The sequence below is a fragment of the Melanostigma gelatinosum genome, assembly GCF_949748355.1.
Source record: "Melanostigma gelatinosum genome assembly, chromosome: 17".
NCBI lineage: Eukaryota > Metazoa > Chordata > Actinopteri > Perciformes > Zoarcidae > Melanostigma > Melanostigma gelatinosum.
The window spans coordinates 13,138,014-13,165,031 of record NC_136650.1 but is presented as its reverse complement, the minus strand read 5'-3'; the positions used below and the strand labels follow the sequence as shown (position 1 = coordinate 13,165,031).

The 27,018-nt window shown below is 45.0% G+C and overlaps 1 protein-coding gene across 15 annotated transcripts; it reads left to right on the top strand.

The window, feature by feature from the left end:
* The first annotated feature begins 140 nt into the window (after positions 1–140).
* On the top strand, positions 141–21,723 carry nfyc (nuclear transcription factor Y, gamma). Of its 15 annotated transcripts, none has more exons than XM_079288126.1 (12): positions 141–239; positions 10,778–10,887; positions 11,043–11,111; positions 13,275–13,388; positions 15,046–15,141; positions 16,130–16,306; positions 17,668–17,709; positions 18,878–18,946; positions 19,376–19,528; positions 19,833–19,937; positions 20,031–20,090; positions 20,534–21,723. In XM_079288126.1, the coding sequence occupies exons 2-12, from the start codon at positions 10,789–10,791 to the stop codon at positions 20,651–20,653; spliced, it is 1,104 nt and encodes a 367-aa protein (XP_079144252.1). In that variant the 5' UTR covers positions 141–239; positions 10,778–10,788; the 3' UTR covers positions 20,654–21,723. The 15 variants fall into 15 exon arrangements, with proteins under 15 accessions (XP_079144252.1, XP_079144249.1, XP_079144241.1 ...); XM_079288123.1 differs by having other exon boundaries at positions 11,040–11,111; XM_079288115.1 differs by having other exon boundaries at positions 154–239; positions 10,781–10,887.
* The last annotated feature ends 5,295 nt before the right edge of the window (positions 21,724–27,018 follow it).

Sequence of the window (27,018 nt, the reverse complement as noted above, 5' to 3'; positions counted from 1 at the left end):
ACTGGCTGATGTAGAAATTAGTAATTTTATCCCTTATGATATCCCTTTGAATTTAGCACATTTAATGAAGTGCGGTAGGTAACTGACTCCGTTAACCAAGGGAACGTAACCTCTACGTCACCACGTTCGTGCGCCCAACTATTTCCGGTTCGAGTTGCAGCCATCTTGTTTCCCCCTGCTAGCTAAATAAAATAAATAATACGCTGAGCCCGGACTTCACTTCGAACCCGTAAAACAAAGTGAGTAAGAAATTAAAATTCGTTTGTGCGTAGGACGTTTACAAGAAAAGGAGCCCGGTTGGTGGAAGTTTGAGCCATTACTCGGCTTCTTTATCGTGTGCTGTTCTTGACCAATAGACGATTGTTTTGGAAGATGAACATAGGCGCCATTTCCCTCCCCGCTCTCTGAGACGCTTATTGGTGGCCCGCTGAAAGGGATCACGGGCGCTCAGGAAACTGATGTTTTGTGTCCGCCATGTTGGCTCCTGTCTACGTTCTTATCAGACGGACTGGCCATTTCAACTGGAGCCCGAATGGCGTCAGTTGCAGAACGAACTTAGCCCTAAAAACCTTGATTGGTGGAATCTAGTCCGAGGTTTGATTGGTCTGAAGGACAGAACCAAACGTTGCCTTTATTGGTTAGACTGCTTCTTCCTAGCATCGGAAAGCCTTGCAAACTTTCACTTGATGGCAGGACTCGTTGTCCAGCGGTTATTATAATGAAACCCCTAAGCTGTACAACAATCACACGTGTACATCTCCAACAAGCTAACATAAACTTCACTAACGTTATCATACCGTTAGCTGCTAGTTAGTGCTAAATGTCGAGCGTTGATGTGCTGGTGTTTTAGCAGCCGATATGTCACAGTTTAGCTCTACAGTCTATTTTAACTTTCTAGTTTATTGTAACGTTATTATTGGTAATTAACTCCTGTATTCGGTCTGCTGCCCTATGATGTAACATCGGTTAATGTCTCCTGCTAGCCGCTTTGTTCGTCCTCACCGGCTAATGTCTGCTTTAGCGACCCAGTTTAAGTGCAACATCATAAGAGAAGCTAAGGCGTTAAAGAGCAATGGTGCTCTACTCTCAGTGTAAATGCAAAGTGCAATCTATATGCAAATATCAAGTGTGTCTTTACTGTTAATCAGATCAGCGTATGCTACGGTCCTGTTCTTGATGACAATTCATTTACAATCCTTTTTATAATGCTTAAATAATGAAAGAGTTTTAAATTACGCTACAATTAAAAACAAAAAAACCATCATGCACTTTTTCATCAATGCATCAATGCTTATTAAATAAATGCTTTTAGCATACCAGCAATTTGTTTTGTGTTAAAGATTAAGAAGACCGTACCACCTCTGCTATATCCTCAGTTATTATAATTATTTCTATGGTGCGTCAGCATTTCCTATTCATTTTTAGCAGAATAGACAAATACTGTGTACAGATTACAGTTTTGTAAATGTATTCTTCTGTTGCGTTCTTACTTCTAGCAGGTACAATATATTTAACATGACTGGATGAGGGAGAGTCACCTGTGAGAAAGTCAGTCAGTTTACCATTCATTCATGCAGGTGTTTTTGCCTGTTAATGGGTGAATGTATGGCTTGGCCTGGCTACCCTTAGGGAGCTGTGTGTTTATGAAACTCATGGTCTGGCTGGGGCTGTATGTTTATCTCTAAACAGCGTCAGAGAGAGCAAATATGTCCCCGCTACGGGCAGTACAGGTCATGGGAAGGTCTCATTTGCTCGGTGACCTTGCCAGGTGTCATCACTGAGGCATTTTGGGTCGTCAGAATACATCTACAGAGAAAACCTCCGAAGAGATTAATATGTGCAGCTCCGCTCTAATCATTAACCGGATGGCTGTAGTACCTGCTCTAGTCCCCATGCTCCTCACAGAAATAGTAAAGGGAACATTTGGCTTTGTTTCTCTCGAGTCTCTATCTTGTTCTCTCGCCCTCTCTCCACTTGTTCTACCCCTCCCATCCTAGAACAACTCTCCTCTCTGTCCTTCTCCATCCTTCCGGTTCCCCTCCCCCTCTAGGTTTTTCATTGATGGGGCAGGTTTGCTCTCTTTTTCTCCCTTAAGCTCGTTGTGTTCCTCACTACAGTCAGGATTTGCAGTAAACTGCAGCATAAAGCTTCAGGTCATACCTCTATCCTTCGCACGAGTTTTCAGTAAAAAGCACTCTGGCCCCAGTTTTATTGCCATCGCACCTGCAATTTCTGTCACTTCTCAACACTTTGTGTCTAACATTTATGTGTCTTAATGAGTTTGCATACTCGATGTGCAATTACTGATGCAGTTGATGAGTTGGCCAAATGAGCAGCAGTGTCATGCTTTGGCGCTCTACAGTAAAGGTTACGGTGTTGAAGAAACTACGCAGCGGTGAGATAACAAGAAGGGCATTATGTGACATTGCTGATGTGATTTTTTGATGACGTTTAAATTGTGGAAGTTGCTGTCTTTGTTGACAGACTTTCACCCCTATCTTATTCTTGTTTATCCACAAATAGGACGGGAATCAAATGCAATCTTCTTTTTTTTTTCCTCCACCGTGGCTGCTCGCTCACCAGTCAGCGGATTCTTCTTCATCTTGTACAAAGGCTCGACAATGATCTTTTTTGCACTAATTAGTATTTGTGTAAATTTGACTGACACCATAATTAAAGTTTCATTGTATTAATGTTGTGGTTGCAATATAACTAATTGTTCCTGTGAGTCATGAGCATTTGTTGAATATAGTCAATTCAACTAATTCATATTCAAAACGAATAATGACGAGTGGCCATGAGTGCCTTTAACTGATAACTTGTGCAAATGATGGCGGTGTGACCTGAATGTACAATGAATCTCATAACACGTTGGCTGGTTATAGGCTCGATGTTTGCAGTGTGTGACTGTGAGCAAGGATGAATGAGAAAGCAAGGACAAAGTGTGAGTGTGTGTGCGCATGTACACCTGTGCACACGTATGAGACGGAGAGTCTGCCTAGTATGCTTTTGTACTTTAAATCATGTGGATGCAACATGCGGCATCCATTCTGGCACTTGCTTTAGCCAGTGAGGACTAGCGTGGCTGCCTGCATCACTGCGCTGTCAGCCTGTAGCGGCAGAGAGGAGGCGGGGCGGACGGAGACATTTAGTTTGACATTGTAAATAAGCAGAGAGCAGTTGTCAGAGAGCAGCCCGCGGAACCTTTCTCATCCGTCCAGCAGCAGGAGAGGCAAGGACTGCCCGAGGACAAACAATGCCGAGGCAAGCCACCACGAGCACACCCTCACACAATCCCCGAAGAGCTTTCCACAACTTTAAATAGTCTTTTCCCCCCTTATTCTCTTCTCTTCTCTCTCTTCCTCTTTTATTTTCCCTGACCCCTATCCTGCAGCTCAAGGTAACTTAGAGCAGGAAATTGGCTGTCGGTAAAAGGGGGTTGAGCGGAGGAAAGGGGAGGAGCAGAGGATGTGTGCGGCATCCAATGGCATAAGAGGATCTTGTCTTCTCATTGGTTGCAAGTGTGAGAGTGAGGCGGGATTTGAGTATCAAGTAGCAAGCTAGATTGATTACTCTCGAACGTTAAAGGGGAAGGAGGCAAGAGATTTTTGTCTGAGAGTCAGGAGTGCCGCTGTACTGTTTGCCTGCTGTTGCGTTGTTGCCTGCTGCTCTGCTGTGCTTTCTATTCCCTCTGGCCCCCTCTTCTCTGCGCCGGGCCAGGGGTCAGCTCAAAGACAAATGCACGGGTCACAACTAGAGAGGGGGAGAGGGGGAGAGGGGGGAGAGAGTGCAAAGGAAAGAGAGAAGGTCAGCTAGTTGAGTGGACTTGGTCCGAAGAGAAACAGGACAGACGGGGCTGCATGTTTAGGCAGGAGGAGGAGGACGTTGGGGGGGGCTGCTGAAGGATACGGGGCAATGTGTAAAGGGAGAGAGAAGGGGAGGGGTAGAATAAGGGGGGGGGGGCTTGCTCTTCTCTGTCCAGAGCCTTTTTTTTTTTTTGACCCGTCCAGTGGAGCCAGAGTGCCTTTTGTCTGTTGATACGATCAGGGGACCGGAGGAAGTGAAGGAGCTTGAGAGAGGTTTTTTTTCTGTCAACCTCTGTGCCTCTTCTTCCTGCTGCTGCTGCTGTTGATCTCAAGGAGACTTAAACAGGGTTATCTGTTTCCATGTATTCTGCTCCGCTCCAGCACGGCAGACCGTTCAACATGAAGGGCACAGGGGTAAGTTTGACTGCTGAAAACACTCCGACTGAGAGAAGACCTGTCAAGTTAGGCTTTGAGTTTCTGAATACATTTTTCACATCTGTTCACTTTCTGATGTCTCTCTCTCTCTCACCACGCGCTGCAGTGTTGAGAGACCGTCTGTCCTGTACAGCCATCCTCAACCCCCTCCCTTTCCTGTCCTGTAGTACTCTCTTTGGAACATTGGAGTTGTGTGTGTGTGTGTGTGTCTCTCATGCTCGTCCTTCAGTTGTCACTTCAGCAAAGAGTGAAGTCTGTCTGCCTTTGGCGGGCACTAGTTTTGACTTTTGACTCACGTCAAGACTTACTTAAGTGCGTTTCTGCGAGATGCTGACTCTGCTCAGATGTCCTTCACTGTCATGGTGGTGTTGATGTCCTGGGGGCCTGTAGCTGCAGTGCTCACGGTGTTGGTCCGGACTCCGGTTTTTTTTTTTTTCCCCTCGCTGACGTCCTTGTTTACACGCCAGCGCCAGACAGTGACGCAGAGCTAGGAGCCAAAGATGGCATCCACGTTGAAAGGCGATGTGCATTGTAGAACTCTGTGAGCATATATCTCAGTGTTGTTGTTTGTTGGTGTCGCGGGTCCCCGGGGGTGGAGGTGCAGCTGGTTTCAGTGACCTCGGGACCCCCCCTCCCTGACAGTGCCAGATGCCCAGATGGGACAAACTGTCAGCTTCATGGACAGAGGAGGCGCATCGTTTGATCTGATCTCTTCTGATGGAGGAGGGCGACTCTTCTCTCACTTGCTGCTCTGACTGGCTTTGTCTACCCTTACTCGCTCCCTCATTGAAAGTTTCCATTGGTGCCTTTGACAAAACAAAGTCCCAATGGGGAAAGAGAGAGAGCGTGAAAGATTGAGAGAGGGGAAACTAAAAATAACTCTTAAGTTGAAGCCACTGCTGCCAAATCCCAGGGTTGGCTGCTGTCTGCATGCGATTTGAATATTTGTGCCACATTCTGTATGGTAGGCACACCGGGGGGGAAGGAAAAAGTTAACGAAACATGCAAACCACTTAGACAATGCTAGGCCTTTGAGCTTATCACTAAGGTGACCACTACCGCTGTGCATTCTCTCTTTTGCCCTTGCCGCCTTTTTGTTTTTACTTGCTTACACTGTCACTAAAGATGGTGTGGGCAGCCGGGGGGGGGGGTCTGTGTTCCAGCGTGTACTCTGCAGGTAGCTTTAGCCCGGCCTACTTTGACGCCACAGACCGGGCCTAGCATTGGATGAAGGTCACAGGAATGCGAGCTTGGCTCCTGCAGCCTCTCTGTCGGCAATGACAAGGAAACAAGAAGAGGGAGATGAGAGGAAGCGAAACCCAAAGGGAGATGCCGAAACAAAACGAATATGTGCAGTATGTGATGTTTTTATTAAGCTTCTTAGAAAGTGCATCGCCCGAATCACTGGGGTCACTTAAGTGCTGCAGTGAAAGTTGAAAAGCCTGTCCTTTTTCTATCCTCCCCCTCTCCCTCCCCTTCTCTCTTTCATCTCTCTCTCTCTCCCCCCTCTCTCTCCCTCCTCCCTCTCTGGTTTCTCTCTCTCCTCTGTTGAATGACCTTGCGAGATCAGTGACTAGCACTTCCTGGAGTTGGCTTGAAGCGGAACCAAGGGCAAAGTTTGCAAGGCTCGTTTGGTTGACTGGTTCGGTCCGGCCATGCCAAAGGGCCGTTGCATCGCAGGTCACAGCGAGCGCATCCACCATTATAATAACCCTGTCTGTTCTCTTTTAACCACAAAGCATTTGCACCAACATCTGTGAAAATGTTACAGGCGTGTGTGTGCGTGTGGTTAATCTGTAATTCCTGGCCCGAGAACTTCTTGTTTTTTTTGTTTTGCCCGAGTAAATCATTTACCCTGCATGCTGTAACCGTGCCAGTTTCTTTCTTTCATCGAGGTGAACGCTGTAATAGTTTAGGATTTGTAAACCCGCCTTTTGATTTATAGCCGCCATTTGCGTTTGTCAGTATGACATTTGTCACCTATGCTGTATTTATTCAATCTATTCAGGTATAGTAAATCACAATAAAACTGAGTGTTAAACATTAGGTAAAGAGTGTGAAGTGGTCCACCGATACGTCCTGGTTTATAGTAACGTACGTTATGTAACTTTCTGCTCGGTCCACTTAAAACCTAGCAGACGTAAACCTTTAGTGACCTTCCTGCAGAACTGCCCGTTCTGCTTCATTGGCGGTTTCACGCAGCAGCATGTGGAAGGTTGACCTCTTGCTAGACATGTCGGTGTAGCAACACTCATACAATAGCTGGCACTATGTTACACAAAAAAACATGCCTTTTGATTGGTTGATTTCATCGGTTATAGTGACCATGTGACAGATGAGACAGTCCATGTGGTTACATGTTTGCTCTTTGTCCAGCCTGATGTGTTTTGACTGTTGGCAACCTTTAAATAGTAACGATGTGTAAGGTCATAGCAGTGCTTCAGGGTCATCGTATGGAAAAATAAATCCTTTCACTTTTTGGCTCCTCCTCTTTGTCGTCCCCTTCTTCGCGCCATCTGTCTTTTCTCAACACAATTTATCTTAATTTGTCTATATACGTGTTATGTACCAACAACCATATTGACTGGAAAGCGCGGTGCAAAAAAAATCGAAATACTTTTTATTATGAATTATCTGGGACGACCTGAACTATACTGCCAGCTTTTCACACTGGTAGATTAATACACTAATCAAATAAAGCAGACTTGTTTCAGATTACTTGCCACACATTATTTTGGTACAGTACATGCCCCTTTTATTTCTGTGTGAGTCAGGTCCTCTCAGTGCACATCTGCTCCAATGTGAAGTGTCAGCGTTGCTTCGGGGAAAGATCTGGGATGAGATGAGTTGTTCTTCAGCACAATGACAACGTGATGCCGAAACACCTCAGGGAAAGGTTTGCTCTCTCGCCTCAAATAGGCCTTTAGTTTGTCCTAAACTGCCTCGCCTCATTACCGATCAACTACACTCTCACACTTAACCGTCATTAAGAGGGCAATTACCCGCAGAACATTTCACCTTAATCAGAGACCAATTAATTAGCTCAACTGCGCTGTCTCTCTCTTTTACAACAATGCCTATGTCTGGGTTTTGACACTGAAAACGTTAAGTTTTATTTTTGTCTTTTACTAATCTAAAAGAGCAACTGAATAGGCATGAGGCTAAGTGACGCTATCTCGATGTGGTTTTTTTCCCGGTCTTCCGTCGGGTTTATTTTGACAGGAATTTGACGTCTTTTGTAAAGTGGTGTGACGTCAGAGTTGGAGCGAGTCGCTGATGCTGCTGTGAGTGGCCACTTGATGTGACGTGCCAGTTAGTGAGGGAGGGAGGGAGGGAGGGATGCAGGACTGTGCTGGCAGAACAACATTAGCGCTGATTCAGCTGCAGCAAGCGGAGCAGCATTGACTTTCTCAGAGAAGTTGTGGAAGAAGGGGAATCCGGTGACAGTAAGTAAGACAAGAACAAGAGAGAGAAACCCTCACCCACGAGTGACAGAGAGAGATGGGAAGTACTGGAGAAGAGACAGGAAGAGAGACGCAGAGCCCCTGAAGGAGGAAGAGCAAGTTGCTGTGTTGTCGACAAAGTACAGACATGACATTTGTCCTCAACGACACACACGCATGCAGCAGAGTTGGTAGGAAACCCAACACCGGCATCTCTGTGTCTCAATGACCTGATGAAGGACAACAGAGCCGCAGGCAAGAGGAAGAGGAGCGATGCACAATGTACGCTAATATAGCACACAGGAGCAGAACAACACACAGGGATGCTCGTCAGGTTCATTACAACAGAATGATACACGAATAACAAGCGCGCATCAAAGTATAAAACATTCATTACATTTGGACCTACAATGCTGACTATGACAGAGTGAAAAGAGCTTAAAAGCTTTAATCGATTCTTACGTACAGATTTCTATTTAAGGAATACTTCAAAGCTCACGATAGATTAGAGACCTGATATGAAGAAGCAAAAAGTACAGATAGAATAATCAATCTCGTCTGCGTCGACCTCCAGACCTTTTACAACTTTCATAACGTTGGCATTTATTAGCTTTCACTGAGTTTCAAAATTGATTTTTCTTTGTGCGGTGGATACTCTGAGTGTTTGTTTGACTAGACTGGACCCAGACCATAGAAGGTGTTGCAGAGCACAAGACATCGTGCTCTGCACATCAGCAAGGCTCCCACGCAAACTTTCCATTGATGCAAAGCCCTGGGACATATATCGGTGTACTGTAGAGCTCACTCGGCTCTAGCTGGAGGAGCAACCTTAAGGCCCTTCTCTTCATATGCACGTTGTTGTTCTGTTTCCTGCCTCCCTCTTGTCACACTTGCTTTCTCATTTCTTTTCACATATTGACTTCCCCTCTGCTCTCCCTCCTCCTCTTCCTCCTCCTGCTGTGGTTAGTGCGTGGCTGTGTATTTAGATTGACGGTCACAGGGTCAGAGAGAGAGAGAGAGGGGGTTGGGGTGTATGTGTGACTTAATAACCTCTCTCTCTCTCTCTCCTTTGAAAGAAGTGTGTGTTATGTGTGAGAGCAGAAGGTGCTGGAGTGGCCTATGTGTCCTTTTGTTTCATCAATTGAATCATTTGCTATTTTAACACAGCGTTGTTACCATACCTGTTAAGTGAATTGCCTAATTATTATTTCTTATGGGAGAGAACCACACGAGCTGGCAGGCAGCAGTACACAAACAGATACACAAGGTTGTCTTGTTCAAACTTATCACAAGATCAAGGGCAGATACTGGCGCTCAAATGCTGTTTAGCATTTAGGTGGAGCAGCTTTTTTCTTTCTCTCCACCCTATCAGCATGGTCGTAGTGCTGCAAAGTACACAGAGGCCATGAAAGAGCTGGCAGAGGTCAGTGTACCCATCAGGCGGAGGAGGAGGAGGAGAAGAAGAAGAAAAACTACAATTCCCATCAGTCGTTCCTGCCGCGTGGAATGCTGGGATTGTTCGAGTGACTGCAGGATTTCAATCAACCTTGAAATGCAACAGACAGAGAAGGGGAGACATTGTCAAGGGCAATCACTAGCCTGGCATGCCATAGCTACAAGCTGCCTGCTTGATTTATATAAATCCCCCCCCGCTGCCATGCTGCCTCATTGATTTAGGCTACTCTCTGTCGAAAAATTGAATGACAGAACAGGATGCACCAGTGCTTCTTATATTATTCAGTAACTCCCACCACCGTCTTTCCTGTCGTAGATCATGTATTCTGGATTAGTGATTGGTCGGGGGTAAAATATTTTACAACTGCACTTAAGTGGTGTGACTAAAGGAACCGATGTGGAACCAAAGAGTCAAAAACAATCTGGCACACCACCGCTGTAACAGGGGAGACACTAGATGGAGTGCTTTAAAGTCTTTTGTTTTGAATTGGTCCGTCAGCTGGACCGGAGCCGGAGCCGTTCATGCTTGTTGGCCCAGAGTTAGAAAAGAAAGAGGTGACCCCCCCCCCCCCCCTTCTCCTAACACTCTTTTTCTTTGTTCTGTCATGTGTCTGTCTCTCTCTCTCTCTCTCTCTCTCTCTCTCTCTCTCTCTCTCTCTCTCTCTCGCTCTCTCTCTGTCTGCGTCTCCCTCTTTCCGTCTTGTTTGACCCACATAGCTAGTTTGCACAGCAGTCCGACTGTGGGCCTGTTTCTCTCTTACCTCCCCCTGTTAAAGCCTCCGGCACTTTGTCTCAGCGCTGGATTAAAGCCGGACTGGACAAGGCACTACCCCTCCCTCAGCAACACACAAACCCCCCCCCTCTTAGTTCCACACACACTTCTTCTGTCTCCCCCACCCCCCTGTTTGTTTTTCCTCTCCCTCCTGGCAAATATGTTTTACTGAGGTCGAAAAGGGAGAGAGTGAAGGGAGTGCGATCCAGACACTCCAAACTCTGCATGTTCAGACAGGCGGGCCAATATTCCCCCAGCAGATTCCTGGCATGCCATAGTAACCTGCTGGATCCTCTTTCAAACCGTCAGACCCCCTCGTAGAAGCACTGGCTTTTATTTCTACATGCATGTGTGTGTAACAGTTGGTTTAGTTCACTTTACAGCTCTTGGTTTGTTTGCGTCTTGAATGCAGTTGTTGTCAGGAGACTGTTTCTCCGTGTTGTCTTCTTGATGTGTGGCTTCAGCATTGTCTTCAGCAGCGGTCGACTTGCACATGACACGCTTTGCGTTTGCAGAGGAGCTGCAGCTTTGTGCTAAAGGTGGGCCATTCATAATCGGGGAGTGTGTGCAGCCAGTCTGGTGGTGTGTTCTCGGGCATGGCATCGTCCCACAAGGACGAGAATAGAAGCCCGTTGGGACTCTATTTTAGATTTCACTGTGTTATAATGATAGGCCCCGATGGGGTGTGTGGTTCAGACACGAGAAGAGCCCAGGCTTGGCCTGGACTGACACTGTATTTTGTGTGCTGGTGCCCTTTCGGCGAATGACCTGTCTTCAGTGTCTGAATCATCACAAGAAGTCTTTTGTGTTTTGTCATAATTAACCTTTTGCTTGCACCTCTCTCCTCCGGTCTTTCCTTGATGAAGCAGATTAGAGGATGTCTGCCGACGCATTCGGAGCCGGGGGCAGCGATGCCCAGCAAACCCTGCAGTCCTTCTGGCCGCGAGTCATGGAGGAGATCAGGAACCTGACTGTGGTACGCTACTCGCTCAGACAGACAGACGCATACGAACAATGACAGACAGACATTTAATCCAGCCAAATTAATACCAACATGCAAATAGTAAAGCACAGCTTTCTTGTGCTTTACGCTGTACCTCTAACCGACCACCTATCCATTATTTCCAGAAGGATTTCCGCGTGCAGGAGTTACCTCTGGCTCGAATCAAAAAAATCATGAAGCTGGATGAGGATGTCAAGGTAAGAAGACCTTTATCGCACCAATTCACCATTTAGAGAAAATACCTGCTATTGTAAGAGCATAAGACACTTTTGTGAATCCCTAATAGTTTCTTTTTGTATCATGATATTTCCATGTTATAGATCGATAGATATGTACTTTATTCATCCCCAGCAGCAAGACACACCAAGAAGCAAAGTAACAGAGTAACCAACAATATTAAGTGTTAAAAAATGCACAATATATACAATAGAATAACAGAGTAGGACAAATTAAATATCAGATTATAGAATAAATAAGATAAAACAACAAAAATGCACAGTATGTACAATGAAATAGAACAGTGTTAAATTAACTGACGAGGTGAAAAACAGTAGTGCAAAAATTAAAAATCAACCCCAGCAAACGACAGTGTAGCGGTGTGTAATTATGTGGAGGATGATCTGGCCAGAGGTGATTTATTGTACAGTCTAAAAGCAGAGGGCAGGAATGTTCTCCTGTATCGGTCCTTGTGACAGCGGAGCTGGATCAGTCTGTTGGAGAAAGTGCTCCGCTGTCCCTGCAGGAGGTGGCGGAGAGGGTGGTCCGGGTTATCCAATGTGGATAATAGTTTCTTCAGTGTCCTCCTCTCCACCACCTCTTCCAGATTGTCTTGTTTACAACCAATGATGGAGCCGGCCTTCTTAACAAGTTTGTTAAGTCTGTTGTTGTCTCCGGCTCCAATGCTGCTCCCCCAGCAGACTACTGCGAATGGTTAATATGGTTATGGTTAAAATTGGTAAAGTCTTCCATTCATATTTAGTACCGTCCATTGGTCATTTTCAATAACTTGGAGATTGCAATGTATAGCTTGAACCAGTTCTTTGAAATACATTTTTGATTTTACTGTCATTTGAGACAAAAGTTTGATTATTGGAATGCCTTAGAGCTTTATGGATAATGTGGTTCCTGTCAAATGTTTGGTTTGTGTTCTGTTGTTGTCGGACCACTGGGTGCCTGTTGGACTTATTTTATAATGGAAACATATCATCAGCTCTTACGCATACAGCAGTGTCTGTTGATAAAAAGTCCATTATTTATGTCAAACGGGCTTACATCCAAACATATCAACAGTGTGCATACAGCATTGTTCATGAAATTACAAAACTGATTTTATAGCAAGTAGCTGTTAAGACCACGTTGTGAAACACGGGTATTGTATTTAAAAGAGGTAGCTGCTTTTATTTTTAATTTAGCTCCACTTTGCAGAGATTTTAAGCTGCTAGTTGACTTTTTAAAACATTCCACGTTGCTGCACATTGTGGTTTATGTTGCACAGCAACTGGGTCAAAATAAACTACCAATGTGAATTTAATTGGTCTTATCATAACAGATATAAATCACTTAAATTTCAACCAATACGATCTCTCAGATCGGCTAATGATGTACCGTAGCTTTAGGGCCACATGTCCACAAACTTTACTCAGTTGTCCGTTGCATTGAACTCTTCAGGCACAAGGAGTGATTGTTTTAATCCCGTTACACCAGATTATAATCCAGGACTGTCCCTAGTCCCTAAAGAGAAAGCCTGTGTGTGTGTTTGGCTTGAATGTGACGTGTCAGGAGCACTATCCCGTTCGTTAAGCTGTAGCTTAAAATGGTAAAGAGATCAGTAACGTCTCTGGAGACCGCACTCTGCTGTCCGCTCTGACACAGCAGCTTTCACTGCATGTGTACATGTGAGTGGTGTTATTACAGTCCATCTTGTACATTTAAGCCTCACATCTATGTCAATGTACTTCACCAATTACTGCATGGCTTGACCTGAGAGTTCAATGCCACTCGATATGAAGAAGTGGAGTGAGAAGCTAAGCAATTAGCCACGAGAGGCCTGCAGAGCTGACGAGGCGTTCTTAGTGACAAACAAAGGCTCAAAGGTAACTCTCTCTGCTATGAAAAGAAAAGAGGCGAATAATGACGAGCTAAGCGATATATTCCTGATTGAGTAATGTTTTTGAGATGACACCTTAGCTCTGAACTAATTATTATCTCGTCGTTTCAATCAAATTAATGCATTTATTGCTCATTTTGCAGCACGTTTGTCCCTTATGTCCTGCGTGAGTCACGTTATAGCTGCTGTGTGATTGATGTTAACTGGTCTGTGGGTGTATCGGAGCAGGCGTAACGGCATCTCTTCCGTACAGATGATCAGTGCAGAGGCTCCGGTCCTGTTCGCCAAGGCCGCTCAGATCTTCATCACAGAGCTCACCCTCAGAGCGTGGATCCACACCGAGGACAACAAGAGACGCACGCTGCAGGTCAGAGACACTCATAGAGACGTATGAACCACGTAGGACACACGTATGTCGGACACATGTTTCACCTCGAACAGATTAGGCTTCAGTTGAGGAAACCAAATGTCAACCTGTGTCCTCTTTCTCCTTTGTCTTCTTCCATCTCCATCTATTGTAATGATTACATAACCTCTGTCTGTCATTTCTTTTTTAACTCCTGTCCCACAGCCTTGCATCATTTGGGTGTCTCTTTGGTTTGTTGCTTTCTATTCACCGGGTGCCCGTGTCTGTGTGCGTATACAAGCAGAGGCCCCCATACCAGCGTCCCCTTGAACACTTTTCCTCTGTGTAGTTCTTTCTCCCTCCACTGACTTTGAAAGCAAAGCCAGGCGGGTGTCCGTGACCCACTTTTTCCGCTGATGGGAACGCTGATGGGAACAGTTGGAGAAGATCAAGACGAGAGTCTCACCTGCATGTCAAGAGGGGAGAACGCTGGAGCAGAACACGAAAGCCCTTAAGTCTACTTCATCCATTCACATACCTGTGTGTGTGTGTGTGTGTGTGTGTGTGTGTGTGTGTGTGTGTGTGTGTGTGTGTGTGTGTGTGTGTGTGTGTGTGTGTGTGTGTGTGTGTGTGTGTGTGTGTGTGTGTGTGTGTGTGTGTGTGTGCCAACACAGGTAGAAAAAGAGACGGTGTAATCGTAGCTGAGTCTTAAATTGAAGACCTACTTTGGAAGTGTGTTCACTTTGCTGTTGTTTTGGCTAATCTTCGTCCCGGAGTCCTTTTTTTAGCATGAAACTCTCAGTTGTAAGACCTCCACACTGCATGCTTTAAATAGAAACTTAATTTACTGTGCAGGTTTACATGTTAATTACATTTTACACCATGGATAACGCATTAGCTACGCGTGACGGTTGAACCTCGTAGATGTGATTTTCTTGTCCCTAAATGAGGGGAAAAACGGCGTCCTCCATTTAAACACGCACACGCTCGCAGAGCCTTAATCCTAAGAGGGCCGCCAATAGGTCACCATAGCAGCGCTCATCAATAGAACAAGTGTAGATGTGACCCGGTGTTACCAGATATTAATCAAGCTCCTATTAATAGCCTCGAGTGAAGGGAGGGCCACAATGGGGGGCCCTGACAGCCAATATCCTGTGGAAAATTCCACAGAGACGGCACACTGCTGCTGTTACTGGCAAGCGTATCGCTGCAGAGCCTCGGCTCATGAGGGCAGAAAAGCGTCATTCCTGTTCATTTCCGCCCATCACATTGTTTTTTATGAATCCATTTACCTTTTTTAATGAAAAACTAACTTGTTGAACAACAAATGCTCACACTTCAGGAGCGGGAACAGGCAGGTGTTTGGCATCTTTACATAAAAGTGACAAATAATGAATCGATTTATCAAAATAGTTGGTCGTGGATTTAGCTGTAAACTCATCCTCTCTTCCTTTGAGCTCAGTTATCTCAGCTCATACCTGTTAGAATACTACCGGGAGCTTAATTTCAATTCCACAGCCGCCTCTTGTGTGGCTATTTTGGGGGAGTTGACCTTAGGCCGTGAGGCATGTTTATATATATATATATATATATATATATATATAGCTCTCTGCATGTATTGAATTAGCATAATGTAAGTCTGACCCATCGCTTGACCCTCTATCTGTTATGTTTTCAGAGGAATGACATTGCCATGGCAATAACAAAGTTCGACCAGTTTGACTTCCTGATTGACATCGTGCCCCGGGACGACCTGAAGCCGCCTAAACGACAGGTACGAAATCACACGCGGCACAAAAGCAGACGTCTCCGAAGGCGTTCGGAGTTGTAAAGATGGCAGATCTTCATCTCAGGTGCTTTTCCATTGTTGGCAACCTGGAGGTGCTGTAAACATCCTTGACTGGAAGCTGGGGTTTGGACTGCAGAGGCTTTCAGTCGGATGTTTGCAGCATCTTATTGCCTCTGACAGCCAACCGTAACTCCAGCGATGGCAGTGGTTTGTAACAGAAAACTTCATCAACGCTGGAATATGTCCTCTACCCGAGGGACCGATTCAGTAAGGATCAAATCAATTGCAATCTCTGACAGAAAACGGCACGTTGCACTGAAGTTTTGCTCAAGCAAGAGATGAATGTACAGGATGCAAATGTAGGATACCAGATGGAGGAGTGCGATATTTAAATGAGTTGTGAAGCAGACTGTCTCCAGGCATGTAAACATCCTACACTCTCAGCTGTGTTATTATGGAGCTGGGAGGAGGGTGTTTACTCTCCTGGTGATGGAGAAACCTCATCGAGATGAAGCCCTGCTCATTGGTCAGGTATCACGCAGAATGACACGGGTCGGTGTCTACAGATAATTTCATTCATAATTGTTAAAACTGGGTCCATGACCCCCATGTCAGCGAGCATCTAACTGAAATGTGCTAAAATGAATGGCTGACCCAGGAAGAAGACGGTGTTCACATATATAAATCTGTCACAGTCACATCATTAGTTCTACTAAACCAATAGTTCAGTAGTTAAAGGTTATTTTTGTTGGTGTAAATAGTTCTGGCCGATGCCTCCGGGCCTTCAGTCAACGGTATCGACCAGTGTGACGCTCGTAATGGATCTCACGTCCAGATTACGTTGCTCTTCTCCAGCCACATCCCATCAGTTATTAATCAGACCTCTACCGTTACACCTGCAAAAATAATTCATGGAGATGTAATGGACTGATAGGCCTTCTTCGATGTGTGTGTGTGGTTGTTTCATCATCAGGAGGAGATGCGTCAGTCGGTAGCTCCAGCAGAGCCGGTGCAGTACTACTTCACTTTGGCCCAGCAGCCTGGAGCCGTACAGGTGCAGAGCACACAACAGGGCCAGCAGCAAGGCGCACAAACAGCCACCACCATCCAGCCCGGACAGATCATCATCGCTCAGCCGCAGCAAGGACAGGTAGTACTAACGCCTTGTTTGAAGAGCTTAGAACCCAGTTTGCCACTTAAGTACTCGCACACCAAGATTTAAATAAGCTGCAACACCTAAATGACACCACAACCGGGTGTGAGGATGTTAAGCAATGATAATGGCGATGTGGAGAAGCCCACTGACTACAGCTGAGCGGCTTAACTGCTGCCACAGACACGGAAAATACCAGTTAATGAAGCCTTCCCTGAACTTTAAGAAAGGGTTTGTGTTTTTCTGAGGATGTGTAACACATGAAGGGTTATGTAGCAAGTTCTAAACTCCACCTTGTCTTTGTAATCATGCTGCAAAAGGCTTATTTCTCAAGTCGTCACACCTGGCTTTATTATGCCATTAGTCTGAGCTCACATTCAGCGGCTGACCACCAGCAGGATTATCTGAACCTCAGAACACACCCAGGCCACATCACTAACGGCACACATCCTCTGAAAGCCTGCAGAGGAAGCATTTGACCTGAACAGTTATTTACTGATATGAATTACAATGAAAATCAAATGAAATGTTTCTAAATGTTCTGTAACTGATTCATTTGTGTTCCTTGTCTATTTTTGCAATATCATATCTTTACACACATCATACGTACGTAGTGAGAATCATGGTTGACTTTCTGAAATCATATAGTTAGTAGTGTGCGCTTTGCTTTTATAAGTGAAGCACACAGCAGAAAAGAGAAAGATAACTTGTAAACCATTGAAAAGTACATTTCAAAGGCACATTTTTACTGTTTTTCTTCGGTGTTTCTCATCCTAACTAGTGCCATTTGTATTGGCTACAGAGAAATGAGCTAAAAGAAACAAACTCTGAATCAGTAGATGTTTCTTACGACGGCCTAATAGGTCTACTCTAGGTTAAAAACAATTTCAGAGCTTGGTAAGGGGTTAATATTCAAAGAATAAAATCTGAATTTATGAGAAAATCTCATGTATTTTTTGTATCTTGCATCTTTTGGGACCTTCACTTCACCCAGAGGCCCTCGGTTAAAGATATACAATGTCTACCATGGCTGGTGTTTCTACGATTTTGCCCAATTTCTTGGTTTTTTTTCTTGCAAATTTATGACCTGATAATCAAGTTTCTTCTCGTAAATCAACGACTTTAATCCTGGGATTGTTTTCTCTGAATATTACCACCCTAACCCAACTCTACAGTTTTTACAATCTACAACGGCTTTAAAACGCCGTCGTAGTTCGTTAATGGTCTCTAGAGCACACACATACAAAATCACACGGTTTCTCACACACACTCACTCAGACACGTGCTTATGAGTTTTGGGGAGAGTGTGTTTCCAACTCTGGATCACATTTTCTCATTCTATTCTGTCGGGCCATCAGATGCTGCAAGGTGCCACCATGCAGCAGTTACAGCAATTGCAGGTGCAGTCACAGGGTACACCAATCACACCCATTGTCAACAGTCAGTAAGAGAATAAACATGCATATTTGGGGATTTCAATTGTCTCTCTATCTAATTACCGTATTCCTACTTTTGCTGCTGAGCTCTCTCTCTTGCTCGCTCTCTTTCTCTCTCTCTCTCCAGCTTTGTCGCTGCATGTCATGTAGCCGTGCTGCTTCATGCTGCTTCAGCAGACTGCCTTTAGCTGAGCTGTCGCGCTCGTTTAGACCTGGCCTGATTCACTGGCACTGCTCCTGCTGCAGTCTGAGAGCAGCGAGGTCACAGTGTGATACTCGCCTGACGTAGACTCCGCTGTAGGCTATTTACAAGGTGGCTATTTACAAGGTAGCACTTTAAAAGGTAGGCCTTGAGGGAATAAGTGAAAGTTGAACATTTGACGCTCCCAAAAAAAAGGTATTTGGTTTGTTGATGTGCTTGAAAACATCTCTTTGAAGCGTCATCACAATCCCTCTGCCATTGCAACCTGCTTATTTTCAATTATTTCCCCCAGTTTTGCGTCTAATGCGTAGGGCATGTTGTGCACCACCTCTCCCTCTCGGCGGTTAGGGTTTGAAGGACACATTCGTGTTTTCTAGAGTAAAACAGAGCTGGTTTGATTTTCACTACCTACCAGGCACAGACACAACAGATTTGGTCGATGGAGTAAAGTGTTAGAGGCATAAATAAATAAAATATGAATTGTTAAGTATTTCCTGCTGTGTGTCTGTGTGCAGAGCTTTCGATGTCACTAGTTGTCTCTGTTGTACCACTTCTCTTTTCTTTGGTCACCAACTCTCTCATAATTTGCTTATGAAACCACAGCTGACATTACTTAAGCTGCTGTAAATGTCACTGTGCTGTATATGCATTTTTCTAAATCTGTCCAAAACCCCCCCCCCCTCCCTTATTTATGTTTTTCCTGTTTCTCACTTCACCTCAGCTTCTTTATCATTCATAAGCATGCCATTAAATGTCATTTTTCACTTGTATGTCACCGTTTGCTGCTCTTAACATTCTAAGCGTTCGACACACACACACACACACACACTCCACACATGCCTACAACCACGTGTGAAGTTGTTGCAATCGCTGCTTTTCTCACTGTGTGTCTTTCTCTCATTTTCTCATTCTATTCTGTCGGGCCATCAGATGCTGCAAGGTGCGACCATGCAGCAGTTACAGCATGTGCAGGTGCAGTCACAGGGCACACCCATCACGGTAAACACACATGCACATTTGCATTTCTGTGTTCCCTCACGACACACACACACACACACACAGAGGCCACTTCTCGTGCCCTGTAGGTGACTGCTGTCTACAAGCTCCGTCCTGCTCGGGTTACTGAGGCCTGTAGGGGTGAGATCAGGTGGCCTCTCCTAGATTGTGTGACAGACGGAGGACAAAGGGAGGTCTGCGTTGTCGCCTCATATCCCCACATCTTATGTGCCTGCCTGATAATCTTTTACAGACTTTTTTTTTTTTTTAATTCAAGAATACACAAGCTTCATGGTGCTGGTTAAAGTCTTATTCCAGGGAAGTTAGTGATTTCCTGGTACTTTGCTTTGTGTCAATCATAAACAACATGCCCGTAATGCGTTACTTCTGTCCCCTTCTGTCCGTGTCTTCTCTTCTTTCCTCTTTGTTAAGAGTGCACCCGTGGCGATGCAGGTGGGTGAGGGCCAACAGGTACAAATTGTCCAGACTTCATCTGCCCAGGGTCAAGTTCAGCAAGCCCAAGGCCAGACCATGCAGGTCATGCAGCAGATCATCACCAACACAGGAGAGATCCAGCAAATCCCGGTAAGGAAGAAGGTTAAACGGGGGATCGGTGGAGGGAGTTGTGATGGAGCAAAGAAGCTAAAACAGGGAATGAAATTTGCTGCATGTTTGACATTGTGGCGCTGCGCAAACACGGTGTTCTAGTGAGTCATCCATCCGTCACTGTTTGATGGGAATCACGTTTTACAAAGTTAACATCCATCAGAGGAACGTGAATGATTCTCGCTGCGGTTCTCCAGAGAAGCAAAATGGCTGTGACCTCTGGGTTTGAATAACCTTTGCTCCAAACCAAACGTTGTCTCCCCCTTGTGTTGGACGAGTGTAGTTGCAGCTGAACACGGGCCAGCTCCAATACATCCGTCTAGCCCAGCCTGTGTCTGGAGCTCAAGTGGTCCAGGGACAGATCCAGACTCTCGCCAACGCTCAGCAGGTGAGCACATTAGCAACAAAAATACATTCATAAAATAAATGATGTAATTCCCAAGCGTTTCAATTCTTTATGCGTTCTTTATTTCACTTTCAGATCACACAGGCAGACGTACAGCAAGGACAGCAGCAATTCAACCAGTTTACTGACGGACAGGTAACGAATGCAATGAATGTGTCCAGTGTGTCAACGCTGGTACAGTGACACTGACATTTTTTAATGAAATGTCTTCATTTTACTCACTGTCCTTATTTCTAGCTTTCAGCATTGTTAAACAGCACACATTTTGCTATGAACCAGCTGACAAAAAATGTATTTAACCTCAACTGAAACCAGTAAAGCCTTATTTAGTTAAAAATGTCTTTTTCAAGACTGTACCGGCCAAGAAAGGCAGAAATAACAGCGAGTTACAGATCAGGCAGAAAACCCCAAATCTGTCATAAATAAAAGTTTAAAACGGTCAGATATTTCATTTAAAAAACAACCTAACTAGCACCTTGTAACAACCCTGTGTACACTCTTGTAGTTAGATGTCATTGCACTTAAATCCAACTACCCGCAGACCTTCAGCCTCTCTCTCTCTCTCTCGTCTGTTTCAGCAGTTGTATCAGATTCAGCAGGTGACGATGCCAGCAGGACAGGAGCTGGGCCAGCCCATGTTCATTCAGTCCACCAACCAGACAGTCGACGCACAGGTCACGCAGGTCAGCACCGAGTGAGCCCGACAAGGAACCCTTTCTCCGCATACACGCAACACGCATACCAGCCCAACAGATGCCACCGACCACGACAAAGGACGCTTGACAAACTTCAGTTATAAGCACTGCTCATCTAGACGAGGGACCTGAAATCTTAGAACACGCTTTGTAATCAATTTAGTACACCGGATTAAAAAACAACGACAACAAAGGGACCCGGATTGACTCTCTCTCAAAATCACACGTTAAGTTGCATCCATGCTGTTTGTACTTCTGTCACCGACCATTTCTGAGAAAATATGCATCCACTGCCACCACGGCGGTCTTTCCACAGACCGACTCAACTATACTTCCATCTCAAAACTGCTAAGGTTTTTCAAACTTACGTGTTTTATTCCTGGCGCCTTCCTTTCTGCTCTTTATCTGGAAGTGAATTGGGAAAGTGTCCGTCTCTCTCTGTGGTTGAAGGTAGCCGTGAGATCCTCCACCTCCTGAATCATACCCTCGTTATAGTTTTCCATATCGCTGATGTATGAAGTGAAGCCATATACCTCAGATATCACTTTTTAAAGAACGTCAATCTAAGGGATCATGAGGAAGAGGTTGCAATGATTTCATGTACTTTCTCTCGTTTTATTTCCACACTGTCGATTGAGAATGACTTTCTGTTCTACGGGGCTTCAAACTGTAGAGTGTGTGTGTGTGAGAGAGACGGTCGTCTTTACTCTTCCATGTTGTTCCTTTCATTCGCTCTTCTCTGTCTCTATACAGCTTCACTCAACCCTCTCTAGAGTCTTGTGCCCTGGTTTAAGTCTCATGTTCAAAACATCTGGAGCAAAAAACTCTTTTCATAGAACTCCCTTTTTTAAATTAAATTGTTTTTCTTTTGGTTTTGAGATGATCTTTGGCCTCATATCCTGCTCATTTTTTTTGTACAGCAATGATTATTGTCAATGTTCTTATTACTGTTGTTTTTGCATGTAGTTCAAACTGCCAGCATGACATGCAATAGATAGGTACACTTTTTATTTTTGATGTTACTTTTTGTAAACAAACTGTTTGTGAGAAAAAAAATAAAAAACCATAACTTGTCTAAGAGTCCTGTTTTTGTAGTGTTTTTCTGAGTGTCTGTCCTAAAGTACTAATCTGTGTTTGTATTTGTTTTATTTTAGGTGAATTAAACACGACTAGTGTGTGGACAGTAGACCGAGACAGGAGAGAAATGCAAAAGCACGCCGAGAGATAAGACTTGAACCAACCAGTCAGCATCCTACTGTGTTTCCAGGTAGACACAACTCTCCGCAAGAGCCACCAAAATGATCAATTCATTGTTGCTTTTATAGTAACAAGTATATAATGGGTAACAAAAGTATTTTAAATTGAAGAAAATATTGGTGGTGTTAGTGTGAGGCTTGTGTTGTTTCCCCAAAAGGCCATAAGAGGGCAGCACTGATCTAACAACTGTAAATGCCTCTGATATCCCGTGTTCGGGCGCCTGACTTATTGCTGAACAAGGGGTTAACAATTTTCCACCAAGAGCATTGTTTAAGAAGCATAGACTCTTGCACAAATGTGCAATCAATATGTGCCCATGTTGCACCCAAACCACCAATCGCCAAACTATCCCTCCTCGAGTGCAGGAAAAGCTTCATGTGCTACAAAGGACAAGCGGTTAACTGGAGACTGCTCAGCTCCTGCGAGATCAGACTGCATTCCTTATCCGCCCTAAATCTTAAAAGGAGAAGTACTTATGGTGAAACAGAAAGTTAGATGCAGGGGAGATCAATAGTCTCACTTAACACCAAGTAAAATGTCTCATTTAACGACGTGTCGGCTCAAAAGTTGCAAGTATCACTTTTAAAGGTATTTTCCCGCACACGCACTCACTGTGCCCGCTAACTACTCAACTCTGGTTAAGCCACAGTAGTCGGAGCCACAAGCAAACATAAGTCAAACCAGAGGCCCCGTTCCTAATCGACTTAATCACTGAACAATAACGGCACTAATGAGTGCAGACTCACGCTCGGCTCTTTCTAATCACAGCAGCGAGGATTGTGAGAATGTTCGAGCTTAAGTCGAGCATGAATAGGATTGTCTGGTGGTATTTTTCTTGGTCGGCTCGTGTGGTCAGATCAAGGCAACCGTGGCGAGATGAGTTAGGCCTGACTGCCTTTGGCTGCAGTCTGGACCTTGTAATTGGGCCACAACGCCGAGTCACAGACGACCCCCCCCCCCCCCCCCCCCCCTCCCCCTAACAGGAGTGGTCGTCCACTTTGTTTGATCCACTCTTCTGCCTTGCTGAAGTGTCGGGAGAGTTTCTTTCAATCACCGTCATCCCACGATGCAAGCTTTTCCCAGGTCCTGGCATTTCAGTGATGTGTAAGAGTGATGTCCAGTGATCCACGTAGTGAAATCCTCTTGGTGTGCGTCTTCCTTCACAAGGAGCAGCAACAGACCGGTGATGTAGATCAACAAGTGTATCAGTCAGTGCAATGAATTCGAGAGAAAACATTGAAGTTTGTTTACACGGTTATGAAATAGTTTGATTCTCGACTAAAAAGGACTGACTCTATGTCCATGTATTCAGTCTGAATTGATTTTAAAAACAAAACTATATTATTTGCACAATGATAAATGATGATAAAACTACAGCTGCTGACATGGAGCCTTGAAGGTGAGTCCAACAGTTGAAGCGTGGCCTTCTTAATACACCACTGAATCATTCAGGACAATGAAGAAACATTGTGTTCATGAAGCAAAAGCCGCCCCAACTTAATCCTTCAGGAGGACTGACACCGGAGGAGTCGAGTAACTTTCGGCTCTGAACTCCTTCGTATAATCTCTGTTCTGTCGGCCTCAGATCAAATACAATAATCTAGCAGCGTTTGTACCGTACTGTGCGTAGCTCACAATTGCTGATGCGAGTATTTTAAAGTTCCCATAGATTCCCTGAGTGGCTGTCGACTCCCGTAGCTCAGCTGGCTCTTTGGGGCGTGAGTGAATGCTCGGAGTGAGAAGTGCAGTGGAAAAACAACAGCGAGGAAAAGAAGGTGGGCGTGAAGGGAACACACCAGCCGCCTGCTAACACTGGGCCCCTGTAGTCCGGCGTGGTTGATCCCCGACTATGATTCCACCCTGACTACCATCAGATCTGTGTGTATGAGAGTTTGCGCCCTGCCTTATGGTCTGGTTGTATACATTTGTCCATCCAGCCACCCGTTCCACATTCACATTTTACAGTCTGACCTTGCTCAGCTGTTGTGAGTTGTCACTGGGCGGCCGTTATCCCAAAGGCCACGTTGGACACCCGAGTGTTGAGTACTGGGTGAAAGCAACACTGCAGCAGGGCTGGTACTGTAATAGAAAGAGGGGGGTGCATGCTTTTTGCCTCGGTGGAGCTTTGATGTAAATCCCTGAGGGTCAGAGCAGGGCCGGCCTGTCCCTCGGCACCTTCCTCCTCCGTCGCCCCGCTGGCCTGGTTTGGACTGCTTAGAGGAGGAGAGGAAACCACGCTGAGGGAGCGGGAGATTCCCAGTACAGGATGCCGTTGTGTTAATGTTTAGTTAGGACCTCCTTCTTTCATCACTGGGTGGTTAGGCTCCACGAGACTCTACTATTAGATGACCTTCTCAAATTAGATCCCCTGTCCCTTATCGTTCTGTCATTTACATGACATGACTATTCTAGGTTGAAAACCTTTGTTTACACCTGTAGGTGTGAATTTCACCTTTGCTTAAAGGTCCCGTTGTGGTGGAAAGAAATCTTTTTAACCTCTCTGTGAGAAATAATCACGATGGAACTTCTTAAAGTATTAAAAACATATTTAATTACAGACACTTCAATCAAAATTCAGCCGAATGGATAGAGCTCTTTCCCCACGGATGGTTCGGAGGTGGAAATTCAAAACAGAGTATAGATGTGCGTTATCTCGTCTCCTCTCCCGTCACCCTCCCCCTCGCAGATGTTGACGGCCGCTTCACCCACCAAGGCCAGGTTCCCAGCCTTTTCGTGGGAAGAGGGTTCGGGTGGTATATGCAGGTTTAAGTGATACAAGTTATAACTAAAAAAGAACCATATGATGAATTTCCACAACACCCGTCCTTCATTTTTTTTCAGCATGTAAATTCACTGATAAGTCAAGATTTTCATTTATAGATTCAATATCAGCAGTTTATGTGCTTTTCAACTGATCATAATCCAAAATACAAGATGGTTTCACTCCTGTGTTTCCTAAATAAACCTCTTGGCAGCACCTGAGCTTGAGTCAGGTTGATTCAGTTGTCGTCCAGAACAAACAGTAAGCTTGGGCTGGATAGCTGGTTCCATTGTTGTCATTTGCCTCTTGGTGTTGGGGCGACATCTCTTGATGATCGGACTGAATTGTAATTTTGCTGTTTAAAATAATCAGGGATCTGAGAAGCAATTCAGAGGTCTGGAACCATGACGGGGTGACACTTTATTCGATGGATTGTGCCTTTAAAATTGGTTATTTATTTATGCACTCAGCAATTTAGCATACTCTGCTTCCCTCATTTACAGTCAAGTCGAGTAAACTGAAACAACGATAGAATTAATCTATTTATTACGATTTTCATCAAATTACTTCACTGATTGATTCATTGTTTCAAGCTAAAATGACAAACAGCTTCTCAAATGTGAGGATTTATTGCTTTTATTTGTTTTATGTCACTAAATTAACGTAAATTGAGTATCTTTGGGTTTTGGACTGTCGGTCCGATAAAACAAGACATTTCTGAGACGTCATCTTGAGCTCTGAGGAATTGTTTGCAGACATTTTGACCCTTGAATTTCGTTACGTTGGATCAATAACATTGAAGTATCTTATGGATATACACGTTCAATACACAAGATCCTTTTGTAAAATGTCACCTCACATTTCAGACTGATTTGTCATGTTAACCAGTCTGAAAAACCTGATTAAAACTGAACATTGCTGTGAGAAGTAGAGCTGTCAATAGTTCCCATCTCATAGGCACCAGTGAGCCCATCAGTCAATATGTGTGACTCTTAGTAAAGAGTTAAGGATGAGTGATGTTATGTAATGGGAATAATGTGTAGGTTAGTGACTTGTGAGAGACTCCAGCTGCATTCCCCCTCGCCATTCCACAGACCGGCATGATCCAGCAGCAGCAGTTTCTCTGTTTGATGCATGCAATAATGTGTATTTATATTCAGCAATTACTTTCATATCTTCTGCTGAACTATCAAGTCACACTCGAGTGCGGGGACCGGAGATGTGAGTGATGAGGTGCTGGAAAAAGAGAGCAGGTTTGTTCCTCTGGACTCCTCATGTCTTGTCCTCGGCAGGAATTTCACACTTTCAGTACCTGAGTGCGTCTGTTTTTATCTGAGAAGAGACATTGGCTCAAAGACATGCATCATTGTGAATTACCTTTGGTATTTGCTGATGTCGCTTTCGGTGGTCAGATGATACACTGAGGCCAGCGGGAGTTTTGGGGGACCACCTCAACAATGCATTCCTCGGAGGCCCTCTTGACAGGTGATGTCTCCGCAGGGCACAGTGCTCCATCACGCTCGTATTTGTGCCATAACCACGAGCCTCTGTGTGTATCACAGTCACGGAGGTGCTGTCGCTGTGTCCCCCAGCTGCACCTGTCTCTGCTGTCCCAAACGAATGTAGCCGCGGCATCGAGCCCCCTCCCACAATAAACACATTTCTGACATTTTCATTTCACAAAATAAACTTTTGTTCCTAAAATCCTTGACCCTTAAAAAGTGTGTTTTGGAAATATTAAGGAAGGCAGTTGATGCGCTTGGATCCTCCCCAGATCATTTGTAATTTAAGCATTTACGGATATATGCACAAGCAGCAGTTCTTATGATAGTTATCAGTTCTATAAACCTCATTCTTCCGGGAAAGCTTCATAAACAAGAAAACCACCGTACGGGCATCTTCTCCCCGTCACTGCGTGCCTCCCACGCGTGTACCCATCGCGTCCTCGCGTCTCGCCCGCGCTTCTGTTTCTGAACCTTAACTCACCAGAGAGTGAGAGCGAGAGAGAGTTTTCATCTCTGTGAGCGTGTGCAACCCACATGCGTACACCGGCAAGCGTTTATTTGTCCTTTTCAAGCGACTTTTTTGAGAGTTGGTCCTCTGCGATTCCTTGACATCATGCTGATGGTCTTCACTTCTGCGCGCTCCACCCCGCCTGCCGGAGCGCACGAGCGCTGGACCAGAGAGGGAGAGCAGGCTGATGTATCAGCGACGGGGCGAGTCTCGCTCTGACAATTCAAACTACAAGAACAGTTCAACTTCATGAAAGACTTGGACACAGTTGGTTTTGACGGACACAGATTCACCGCATGAGCATTGCGCTCACCTGCTCTGTGGCTTTTTGTTGTTG

Excerpts from the sequence above, each read along its gene's own strand:
- nfyc (XM_079288123.1), top strand. The coding sequence starts at position 10,789 with ATGTCTGCCGACGCATTCGGAGCCGGGGGCAGCGATGCCCAGCAAACC. Across the intron at positions 10,888-11,039 it reads AGATCAGGAACCTGACTGTG|AAGGATTTCCGCGTGCAGGA; the intron begins GTACGCTACTCG and ends CATTATTTCCAG. Across the intron at positions 17,710-18,877 it reads AGCAGTTACAGCAATTGCAG|ATGCTGCAAGGTGCGACCAT; the intron begins GTGCAGTCACAG and ends TCGGGCCATCAG.